This window comes from Hipposideros armiger, unplaced genomic scaffold (genome assembly GCF_001890085.2).
Source record: "Hipposideros armiger isolate ML-2016 unplaced genomic scaffold, ASM189008v1 scaffold_349, whole genome shotgun sequence".
Classification (NCBI taxonomy): Eukaryota; Metazoa; Chordata; class Mammalia; order Chiroptera; family Hipposideridae; genus Hipposideros; species Hipposideros armiger.
Window position 1 is genome coordinate 944727 of NW_017731699.1, and position 12055 is coordinate 956781.

General features: G+C 44.6%; 1 protein-coding gene across 1 annotated transcript in view; it reads right to left on the reverse strand.

Moving 5' to 3' along the window:
* ATP1A1 (ATPase Na+/K+ transporting subunit alpha 1) overlaps positions 1 to 12055 on the reverse strand; it is a 29407-nt gene that overhangs the window by 14842 nt on the left and 2510 nt on the right. Inside the window, exons 2-5 of the mRNA XM_019661461.1 lie at positions 4006 to 4110; positions 3373 to 3432; positions 1340 to 1543; positions 306 to 419 (exon numbers count right to left, since the gene is read on the reverse strand). Of these exons, the coding sequence (XP_019517006.1) occupies positions 306 to 419; positions 1340 to 1543; positions 3373 to 3432; positions 4006 to 4110 (483 nt within the window). The remainder of the gene's footprint in view (positions 1 to 305; positions 420 to 1339; positions 1544 to 3372; positions 3433 to 4005; positions 4111 to 12055) is intronic.

Sequence of the window (12055 nt, forward strand, 5' to 3'; positions counted from 1 at the left end):
CTGCATGTGTAACCAAGATAATCTTCATCTGTACCAACAGAGAGACTATCAATCTTTTTATCCATATTAAATCCTAAAGCTTGGTCCGCCGTTATCTGAGAGGCAGTGCTCTCATCGCTAGCGTGCTCGCTCTTTCTGGGTCTGTTCACAGGGAAGACTGTCACTTTTGGGTGTCATTTTGGGTGGGAGGTACAAGCACCCCTCTCTCTGAGGGAGTCACTGTCTTGGAGAACCTGAACTTCACTCTAGTTCCCATTCTTGGGGCTGTCAAATCACCCGATGGGGAAGGACAAAGCAGCGGGTACCTGCGGAACCATGTTTTTGAAGGATTCCATGATCTTTGAACTTTTAGCTTCTTGATAGTAGGAGAAACAACCCGTTATGATGACGACAGCAGACAGCACCACACCGAGATACAGCTGGGAGGGAACAAACAAGTCAGGACCTCAGTTAGAACCGCACGGCTCCGAGTGAAGAACTGGAAACATTTATTTAATTTTTGATGGAATGAAAAACAGATGTGTAACAGAGAGATCGAGGCTTCAGAAACATAGAACTCACATCTCCATAGTTATCTTTCTAGAGACCGTATCTACAGGAAGGTCAGAAAAGGAGTCGCACAGACATGGTCACTAATTTGACAGACTTTTGGAATGTTCTAGATGAATCAGTTTTTGCTGCTTTATTACAACAGAGATATTTTCAGAACTTGTGACTTTTGAGAAATGGCTACCAAACATTTCTGAACATGGGTATGTGCACATATTAAAGCTGTGCTCTGTCGCCTAGAGAATGGCAGCCGGTACAGATGAGGACCTGCGTGTTCAAGAAGCAACGTGCCGTGTGGACATCCCGCCTGCAAGAGCCCCTGCAGGGGAGAGAAACCCGAATCTGAGGAGGAGGAATGGCCGGGACTTGAAGGGCAACAGTTACTGACACTCCATTTCCCCGGTGTTTAAAACCACCCAGAAACTAGTGGTAACTGAGTTGCCAGATGGAACGGGTTTGGGGCTCGGTGAAAAGGTGATGGGATGAAGAAGTACAAATTAGCAGTTACAAAATAGTCACGGGGATGTAAAGTACAGCAGAGGGAATATAGTCAATAATACTGTATTGAACGTACAGGGCCAGGTGGGTACTAGACTGATCGGGGGATCACTTCGTAAGTTATATAAACAAGTCTTACCCCTATGCTGTAAACTAATATAATATTGAATGTCAAGTGTAATTGAAAAATAAAATAAATAAAATTGTAAAAAAGAAAAATAAGCAGATGGCAAAGACCGAGAGGATACTTTATACGCACCCAATAATTCAAATTAGGAACCACACAACTCACATTATCATTTTGAGGTTCCTCTTCCGTGGCAGCTTGGATGCCATAAGCCAGGAAACAGAGAATCGCTCCAATCCACAGTAACATTGAGAACCCCCCAAAAAGCTGCCGACAGAATTTGACCCATTCTGGAGTGGTGGGAGGGGGGGTGAGGGCGTTGGGACCATCACGGGCCAGGATCTCAGCAGCTCGAGCAGTGGTTAAGCCCTGGGAAGTAGAGGCATGTAAATAAAACAAACTGCTCCAGTCCTTACAAGGCAATATAACTACCTGATAGCTGGAAAAGCTGCAATGAAGGATTTAGGCGGAAACGGTTCCCAAGCAAAGGTAAAACATGCCAAATTTCGGTGATCCCCATAAGCTTTAGACAAACAACAGCCCGAAGTTTCCTGGGGAGCCCACAGCAAGACCAAAATTCTTTTTAAAAATTGATCCATGGACAAATTTGAATCCAGTCTGTCTCTTCTAAGTTTTCAATTAAGGGATTCATGCTAAGTTCCATTTCTTACCCAAAAGATATCTATTGTAACTAGTTGATTCAACTTTGCAAATTAAGAGCTTTGAATTTTCTGTGTATTCAATCTGTCAGGGAGCGGGAAAAACCCTCTATAAACATCAAAGGAGAAAAAAAAAATCTCTGTTGGAGTCTAACCTATTATTGAGTTAACAGCCAAGTTTTAAGTATAGATCTTTATTCTTTGGATAATAATTAAAACAATTATCTGGCAGGGAAGAGTTCATACACATGCGTATTTTAACTAACCCCTACGACACCTGTCAATTGAAAAGTGTCCCCTCTATTTTCTAATGGGCCTTAAAACCAAGATTCACCGACAGCAGACAGTAGACATGTCTCCTGTTACAAGGGGAAAATATGATTACTTTCACACTATCAAAATATCGAGTAAGAAAAAAAAAGACATCACATTTTTACCCAAAGTGTCTGTTAAGACGTAGTTTGGGTTCGTGTTATTTTTAATATTTGAGTTAACTAGAGAGTGTGGAGAAAGGGGAAAGGAAAATCAAACAGTAAGGGAAAACGAGGACGTATTTAGGAGCCTCCCTCCTCTGTCTCAAGTTCATGATGTACGTGATCCTTGGGCAGAAGAGAAACCACCACCACCACCAGAGGTCTGAACGATATCTGCGTGCCAGGCAAAGAACCCAGGGCTTCAAATTAACTTGTCTGATGCTCACGATAAGCCTTTTTGGGTATTACGAATACCATTTTACAAGTAAGGAAACCGACCCACAGCACTGGAGTAACAGATGCAGGGCCGCAGAGAACATCCTTTCTCAGAATCTCATAAAACTTAAGTGAGACGACCCGCTCATGTGATGCGTGCAGAGATGGCCCAACAGTAACTGTCAGAGAGGCCTCAGAGTCTACCTAGGCCTCCTCTCAGAGCTCAGGGGCCCAGGCCAGCACGCGTGCTTAGAACTTGATAATTTATTGAAATAATGGCTACACATTAGCTAGGATTCAAGTTACTCCCCAGAATGTTTAGTAGTTGTCTAGAAATAACAAGCTTCACCCCTCCTCCAACGGTTTACTTTTAGATTGTTTGTGGCAAATTTCATATCGAAATCCCCTTGGTACCAAGGAGATGCAACAGCATACTTGACTGAGAGGTTTCTTGGGACTGTGTAAAAAACAAGTTTGAAATAAGTGACAGAAGAACCAAGATTCTGACATACTGCAATGAGCTCACGGGTGAAGGGCAAAAATGTGAATTGCGGGAAGGTTCAACCCAATGTAACATGTAAAGAATAACGGGGAGATCTGTAATCAAAGGCTGGGGAAGGAACAGGCTTTGGAGCTCCTCGGTCTCCAGCCCTGGTGCTCCACTCATTGGAAACAAAACATTTAAAAAGCACAGGAAAGCCCTAGCTCTGTGCATGTCACACGGCGGACACTCAGATGGTGGCTGTCGTTACTCTCCTCCTAGAGTCCCCGAGCTTAGGCCTGTGGTGTGGGGGGAAATGGGTAAGAGGAAATTAGGATTCTGTATAAAATGTTGCAAAGTGAAACTTACTCGGCTCAAGTCTGTTCCGTATTTGCGATGAAGTTCATCAAGGCTAAGTTTATGGTCATCCTAACGGAAAGCAGAAACAAAGAATTAAACACTGTACCATAATAAAAAAAAAAATAAAGATTTTGAAAGAGCATCAGTGCCACTGATCACTATCATTTGCTGGCTCTCCCAAGCCTGATGGGTTCCATTTCACTCCTGAGAAAATCTTTGGTCTTAAAGAGCTAGGGAAACCTCCCTCACCTTCTCTGATGACCAAGCAGACTCTGGACAAGCTGCCAGAGTGGGAGCCTCCACAGTCAGCTAAAGAGGCTGGAAGTGCCCAATGTGTAATCCAGACACACAGAAAAGCAAAGGCCCACGCCTCTAGCACAATTCCTCTGTGGACCTTCGGTGATGCCGGTGTGGTTGAAAACTTTTCCAAACTTCTACCAGCGTTTAAAATGCGAATTTTCCATCCCCATGCCTCTACAATTCAGGAAGGTCTGTGCAAGCGCAATGATCGCTTTATTTATTTAAGTCTGACTGAAAGATGGGATGAGAGTTGGAGAGCAAATCATATGCTCAAATGATATATTAAGATACAATTCAGTTTGAAGAAGGGGAACAGGAAACAACAGCCCTCCTAGTACTTACCATAGTAACTTCTTTCTTGAGTTCATCCATATCCCTTTCTTTCTTGGCCTTTTTTTTGTCGCCATGATCCGACACGGCTGCGGGTTCATATTTATCACGTCCAACCTACAGGAGAATGTGGGAAAGGTGTGTTTGGGAATTAGGAACAGTGTCTGGACACCGAAGATTCGGGAGCAGGGCATTTCGGCGGCGTTTCGGGCAGCCACCATGTTGAAGAGTCGTTGGGATAATGCTCATGGAAATTTATGCGCTCATGCCACAGACGAAGCCAAGCAACCTATCTATTATTAATGCTGCCATCATAAGCTCAAGCCCTGCCATCTGCGAGCACCTCAGGGCATTGAGACCAGCGGGAAAGTCGTGACAAGCCTCAGGATGGCCCGCCAGCAGTCACTTCCATTTGGGGTGAACAGGGAGAGGACTGTGCTGTCAGAATGTCTAGACTGCGGCATTCCATCTTTTCCACCGAAAGAAGAAAACCAGCTTTACATTATGAACTTAGGCCTTTGCATTCCGAACCACGCAGGTCTGAGTTAAAAATCTGGGCGCTACCACTTACCAGCTGTGTGTCCTTGGGCAAATCACTAATTCCTAAGTTTCAATTTTCTTCTTCTCTAGCATGGAGAGAATAATAGTGCCTAGCTCACTCAGTGTTTTTGAGAGGACTAAGTAATATAATACACCTAAATACTAGCTACTTTTATTTAAATTCTTAGCTTGACAAAGAAGTCATTAAGTATCAAATTTAAATATGTTTAGGGCTCACTTAAGAACAGGGACCTTTTCATCTTCTCATTAAAAAAAAGTCAGCCTAAGCATCCTCAAAATTCTGTAAGTGAAAAGACAAAAAAGGAGTCCCCACCCCAATCTGCAGCCTGAAAAGAACCCTTCCCCGCCCCCCATGAAAGTCCCTAGAAATGTTTTGACATAAGTAGGATGTCAGAAAAGCATGTGCCTTATCACAGAATTCACAGGATCCACCTACGCCTCTTAAAAACGGGAACAATTTTTAGAGAAAATGTTGTTTCTATAGTTTAAATTTAGATTGTTCCACTCTCCCACCCTGTTTGAAACACTTGAGCTTATCTACACAAAGCCTCAGCTAGCTGCTACAAAGCTTGGCCCATGAAGAGGCCCTCACTCCAGACCCTGCGCCGCCCCCCATCCCACAAACTGCCTCCCACAAGAACCACCACCTCAGGACAAAGAAAGGAGGTATAAGCAACCCTCTTCAAATGGCCTGTGGTGCTATCACTGTTATTCTGTGTCTCTCCCTTACTCATGTCTAACGTTCAGAAGGACATGACCAGCTACTAGAACAGTCAGTAGGAAAGCGTGTCCAGATGAAAAACTTGACTGTGCTGGGGAGGGGGGGAGGGGTGTCAGAATCTAGGTGTTTCCATAACAGCTGATACGGTTGCAAATAAATGGAACATTCACTTGAATTTTCAAGCAGCCTCTGAAAGCTGCAGAGAAGCCCTGCCCCATGTTAGCTGGCGTGACCCGCATGGGGGGCATGGGGGCCATTCCCATGGTTCAGCTTCTGCGGTCACTTCTGCAGGACCCCACGGCTGGGACCTTCTTCCCAGCGAGAGTGGCACTATTTCATTTCTCTCTTCTCTGTTAAGAATGAAGCAGGTCTAAAGATAACCAACATTCTTGACATTCCCTCCACGATGGAACCACCACACTAAGCAAGTGCCTCTTTGTGCTTAGCAGCCCCTGGTGCCAGCTGAAAGCAAACAGACAGAAAGAAAGGAAGGATACAGCTTCTCCCCCAGAGAGGAGCCGCACTCTAAAGTAGTATTTCCTTTGTGTACTTAACAGGAAAGCACAGCCTTTAAAACTCATTTTAAAGACAAGGACTAGGGAGTCTCTGAAAGACTTAACGTGGCCAGTGTCTACAGATCTTTAAAACACAGCTCACAAATTCTCTTTAAGCGAGCATCATTAAAATATATTTAATTTAAATATATGAAAATCAGCGCTCAAGTCCTCTGCCTCGCCATCTGTATGCTCTGAGTATTCTCAGGCTTTCAATATTTTCCACTCCAAAAGAGGGAGGAGAGAGTTATTGAAGCAGCTGGGCCTTGGATGGCTTCCAAAAGTTATATCCCCATTTACAAAATAAGTATCTTGCCTGTGGCTTCAGTTATCAACGGGTAAGTTACTTAGCTGGGAATCTAGATTCTCTAATCACCCTCCCTTTCCTTCATCAATTCATGCTATTTGAGGCAGAGTTTTCAATGAGGACATTTGTGAGATACACATGGGAAGTATTACGACTTGAGATTTTTTTTTTCCTTTAAGAGGTTAATTTTTTCACTAGGCAATATTTGTCCAGTACAGGCAACTTATACAATTTATACAATTCAGTTCTTCCCTACAAGTAAAACAATCGTTTAACGCTAGCCTATCGTGATGGGAACCCAATATTACTTAAGTCCCTGTCAGTCTCAATAGTTTCAAACCAGGAAAAATAAAATCAGTGTATATGTGGGAGGCGGTGCAGGGTGGGATAAGAGAACAATGCAAAAAATGGGTAAGATGACATTTGCTTAATTATTACTTTTAAAAGCATTTTGGAAGAACAAAGGTCATGGCAAGGGGTGCTGATAAATACGTTCTCCCCAATCTACCTTAAGGCTTCCCACTCCTCTGGGCACTGGGCACACAATTCCTACTTTTTCGATTAGAAAATTCTGATCACCTCTCCCACTTCCTCAGAGAAAGGGGGTGACCAACCCTACTCCCACCAAGCTCCACGTGATGACACCCCTTGGGGCACCCTTGCCTATCTCTAAAGAAAGGTATAATGGAAGCTCAAACGTTACACCCTTCTCAAAAGGGCCACTTGTGAAAACGAAGTAAGTTGGGTTCTGTTCCCACCCCCCCTGCAATTTAGGAAGTGGAAGGTCACAATGAGGGCAGGGGCTTGCCCAGGGTGACACAGCTTAAACCGTGTCATTACTTCATCCTGTGCTTCCCAGGGATCCCATCTGCTCCAAGATTCACTCCCCAGAGTTTTGCTACCATTTGATCTAGGCAGAGGGAAAGGGTGCCCAGGAGATGAGAGGAGAAAATTCTTGACAGGAGGAATCAAGGTTAAGACACTGTAAGGAGGTTCGCTCATTTAGAAACTCATACCAAATCCTTACAATGAGTGAGGACTCTCTGAGACCTAGAGGTGCCCCGTCCTCCTCTTCAGCAATTAACGTTTTAAAGGGGGGTGGAGTGGGGAACAGGTATGACAGGTACAAAAATAGTCCCCCAATTTAAAAAGGCGCGCGCACGCGCACGCGCACACACACACACACACACGTGTAATGAGGATTAGGAGAGAAGCATCCAGCCCAGGGGCATGTCACTCAAGGTCTGCAGGAGCCGAAGCCGCCAGCCAGGCCTTCACACCCATCTCAACTACCAGCCTCCCAACAGGCAGGCAGGCTTCAGGTGATCTCTCTATTGTGCATTATGGGGGTTCTTGCCCCTGTCCCCACCATCTCAGCGCCATGCCCTGGGGTCAGCAGGGAGTTCAGAGTTCCTCAGGCTCCCCAAATTCCAGCTGAGCAAGTCTAAAGGGTAAATGGAAAGCTGAGCTGGCTGCTGTCCGTCCACACCCTTTAGACACAACTTTTGATGGTGCTTTTTAAAGTCCACCTCAAGTCCTTCTACCTCTGTCTATGCCAGCTGCGGGACCCTGAGCGGCCAGGTGTGGCCTCCTCATCCCTAAAATGGGATGGACACTTGGTGTAAGTCTAGAGAAGGCATTCGACAGTCAGATTAATCAAGGGGCTGCCATCAGCTCTGAAAACAAAACACCTCAGAAACTGTACTGTTTCCAAAACCCACAGACACACACTCTGGACTAGCAAGAGGGGTCAGCAGGCGGGTAAAAGTAACTGCCCAGATGCAGCCCGTTTCAAAGATGTCCAAGAGGGTCGTAGAAATGGCACCTTGGAACCCAACTGGGCAAAATCCGCCTTAGCAGGGATGGTGGAAGGAGGACGGTCTCTGATCCTGCTGGTTGCCTGAGGGTGGCCAGGCCAATGTAAAAAGTGGGGGAGCTTTCCCACCTTCCTGGGATCCTATAGGAAATCAGTATCAAATGCAATCATCTACGTAAAGGTACTCTGTAAAACACTACACAAATGTTATTATTATAATTTGGTTTAAATTAACATGTGAACGACTGTCATTCCTCACTGTGAACACTCCTTTTAAACCTTCAAAAAAACAACTCATTTTGGGTATTTTTTATTTCATCTCATCAAAAGTTAAAGAATATATAAGAAATTATCATCAAGCCCAGTTCATTAAATCACCAGTTGCTCCTAAATAACTAAGTAGTTTAGTTTTCATACATGGAATCTTCTAGCCAGGGACCTGAGGGCTAGGAGATGGCCGGGGTTGAGGGAGGACACGCACTGTCGTACTGCAGCTGCTCTGTGGTCCAGAGCAGCATTTAAGGCAGTGAAGGCAGAGCTTTTCTCTGCAGAGGTGACCTGAGGGACCACTATGGCATCATAGTCCTCCTCTCACTCACCTAAACATGCAGCATGCTGGGGAGCATCAGGTGGCGAGGTCAAAGCAGTGGGTCCCTCTGTGAGCCCAGCTCAGCCCCTCCAAGCCTGGGCTGCAGCCTCTCAGCCAACAGGAGGTAGAGAAAATAGCTCCGGCTCCGGCTCCAGCCAGAGGGATTCCCTCAGCCTCAAATCAAGGAGGCTTGACCTTCCTCCCTAATCTGCCTGTGCCTAAATTTTTAACCAGCCTACTCTACCTGCAATAGTTAGTGTACGTCCATGATTAGTCAAAAAAAAAATTCTAAGATTTCTAAAGAATCAATATACTTTAGATTTACTCCTTTTTAAACACGTGCTTTGCTTTACCAGTTCATTAAAAAACAAACACACCCCCTTTTTCAAATCGTTAAAACTTTCTACCTGTTCCCTCCATCTGCTGCCCTCCTCACCCCTTTGTTCACTTTGCCAGACCACTCTTTGGCTAGTGTGATGCAAAGACGCAGTTTGAGAGACAATGTATTAGTAACTGACACGTGTTAAAAGGGGACAGAATCAGGTCCCAGTAAATCCTGATCTCTCCTCAGTGTACCTGCAACCTAGGGTAGGAAGTGAATCCGCTGCCAGCTGAGGAAGACAGAGGTAGCACAGGCCCTAGGGAAATGTCACATGCATTGAAACAATAAAACAAATATGGCGCCAGGGAAGCCTCACATGGAGGATGAAAAAGACAAAACACAAGATAATCCCCAAAGTGCTTGAGGGTCCTGCCCTCACCATGATGACAGACTGGAACGATGCACCAAATAGGTCCAAAACCTTGCACTCTTGATTACCCAGGTCCCCAAATGAACACAAGTCCCCAAGACAAAGCACCAAGAATCAACTTTTTTGATGGCCAACAGAAACTATCTAATAGCTGTTACTAAATGGAGTTTGAATAAAACCAGATACAGAGATAATGAATGTTCGGCTAGAATTCATTTGTCAAGTCACAAAGGAAATAAGGAATGAGGTCTAGTGGCCAAAATTCCCTTGGCTCAGGATCCAAATGAAAGCAGAGAGAAAAATTGTGGGGTGCGGGAGGTGGGGGTGGGGGAGGGCTGTCTTCTCACTGACATAACTTGCTATTCCCAACATCAGTCAAATAAATGTGAAGAACTTCTTGTGGATTCCTGACAACAGATTTCAGCACAACGAATGAGGTGAGTCATATGCAAAGAACAGTCTCTCTCTGACTCCAGCCAAAGAACACACTTCCCTCGTACACTCAATTCATGGCAACGTGAGCAAAGTTCAAACCTGACTTGGTTACATCTCCTTTTCCAATAATATAGAAAAGGAAGGAGAGCTCTTTTTTTAAAAAAAATATACTGGATTTGAAAAAGTCTCTACTTCACATTATCCCTTACTGGACATGTGTATTTTCAGCATAACCCAGAACTGGACAGCTCTGGCAGGGACGGGGACACAGTCTGCCCAGTGTTTTGCTGTCCAAACGCAGCCACTCTGATTACTGTAAGCCCATCTGATCGGACACTCATGTTTCTCCTTCTGGCCTGTTGGCTGGCAGCGCGCCCTGGGCAGCTAGATGGAGGCACCACAGCACAAATGTTCACACTCCTGGCCATCGCAGAGGGATGAAAAGCCCATGTTGTTCTGTAAGTCTTCCACAAAGGCTTTAAAAATGTGAAGTCCTGTCCTTGAAAAAGTGCAAGTAGATGAAAACTAAGATGCTATTAAATAGGTTAGCAATGGCAACGGACACGTTCACTTGGCTTGCTTTCGGTGAGTTAATTCAGAGTATTTCCTACTATTTTCAATCCTTGATGTTTTTCAGGTGAAAAGAAAACCTGTTCGCTAGTTCTGAAAGGGCTGAAGCCTAACTGATGAAAACCTCATTTACAAGGTTGAATCTCTGAGTGCCCATTGTTTTCTAAGCCCTGATAATAACCACACTCACGCTTGCCCTGCACTCATTAAACCGAGCAGAGATGGGTTCATCTGGTCCTCACTCGGGTGAGTCCTTTACCTATGGGCTTTTTATTGTTAACCTTTTTGTTTTTAAATAAAGAAACGAATTTTACTTTTGCATACAAAATCCTTTAACTATTTCATGAAAGCCTTTCTCACTCTTAAGTCTGGGTTTATTTAAAAGAACATAACATGAGTTTCTGTTCAAATCAGGCTAACTTAATTTGTTGCTAATATAATCATAAGACAATGATTTAGAAGGGTGCTGGGATGGAGCATGGATGCGTACCAAGTCTACTGTACTTTATAATACTGAATTCCTTTTTTATTTTTAAATGCAATTTAGGAATAACATTTCCAGAGGTCTGTATATTTTAAATTTCAGCCCTCACCTGGATAAACATTTTTACTGCCCCCCCCCCTTTCTTTGGTTTTCAGGTTTAGCCTACTCTTCAGTCAGATTCTCAGATTTATAAAATGCAGACCTCCCCCTTTCCTACCCTCCCACCCAAAGGTGAGTCACTGGCGTGTTACAAACTTACTGGCAGAGAACACTACAAATTAACAGAGTAAGTTACCAAAAGAGGATACACCCTCAGGACAGGGTACAGAAAGAACCCAAGGCCCTAGGGCCAGGGTGCTGTCACAGGCACACCAACACTTAGCAGGCTAAGGGTGTGATGCAACCCAACCCTGCTCTGGCCCCAGTTCCTCCTATAACCGCTGCACTTGCTGGCGACCAGGCCTGGGCACCTTTCCACCTCCAGCACTCTGCCTTACAATGTTTTCAGTCTAAAGTACTAACTTTACAGCAGCCAGAGAAGATCTAGTTAGTCGCACTTTCAAGTTGAGCTCCAAAAGGGCAGTTGATAATGTTACCATACAACCAGGATTTCTGCTGACACGTGTACCCCTTGTACAGCCTGCACCTGAACCCTTCTCCCTGCTCCTCTTTAAACCACTACCCATCAGCTAAGATGCATTTTCTAGGTAACTCGGTTAATATTCAAACAATGGATAACTGCAGTGAAGGACCTGGTGACATCCCCTCCCCACCCCCACCCCCATCTTTCCTCAACTTGAGAAGAGTTTCTGTGCACCTTTGTTGAGCTAAATGGTTGTGAGTGGTAGGCCTAGCTGAGGATTTAAGCCAAGTCACTGGCAAAAACACCCGATATGAAAAGAAAAAAGGGACAAAATCCTGTTTCATCCAGAAATGATTCAGCTGTTCTTTCATTTTCCTACCAAAAGCTCGGGAACTAAATTTTTTTAAGGAGAAATAAAATCACCTGAAATCTCACCAAAACCTAGGCTCCCAACAGTAGTAGGAAGAGGACGGGAAGAAGTGAACAATGACCTTAAAAATTAGCTGCCAGCACAGGCTTCCTGGTTAACCAATTATCAGCTGGGCTTTAGTCATCACTCCACCCACATTTTAATCCCCATGTGGAAAAATCCCAACATTTCAGTATAAAATAGCCTTCTGAACATTTGGACTGTCACAGTCAGTCACCGGGGACAGAAAGGCTACCCTTTATCCCAGGAGAATCACCACC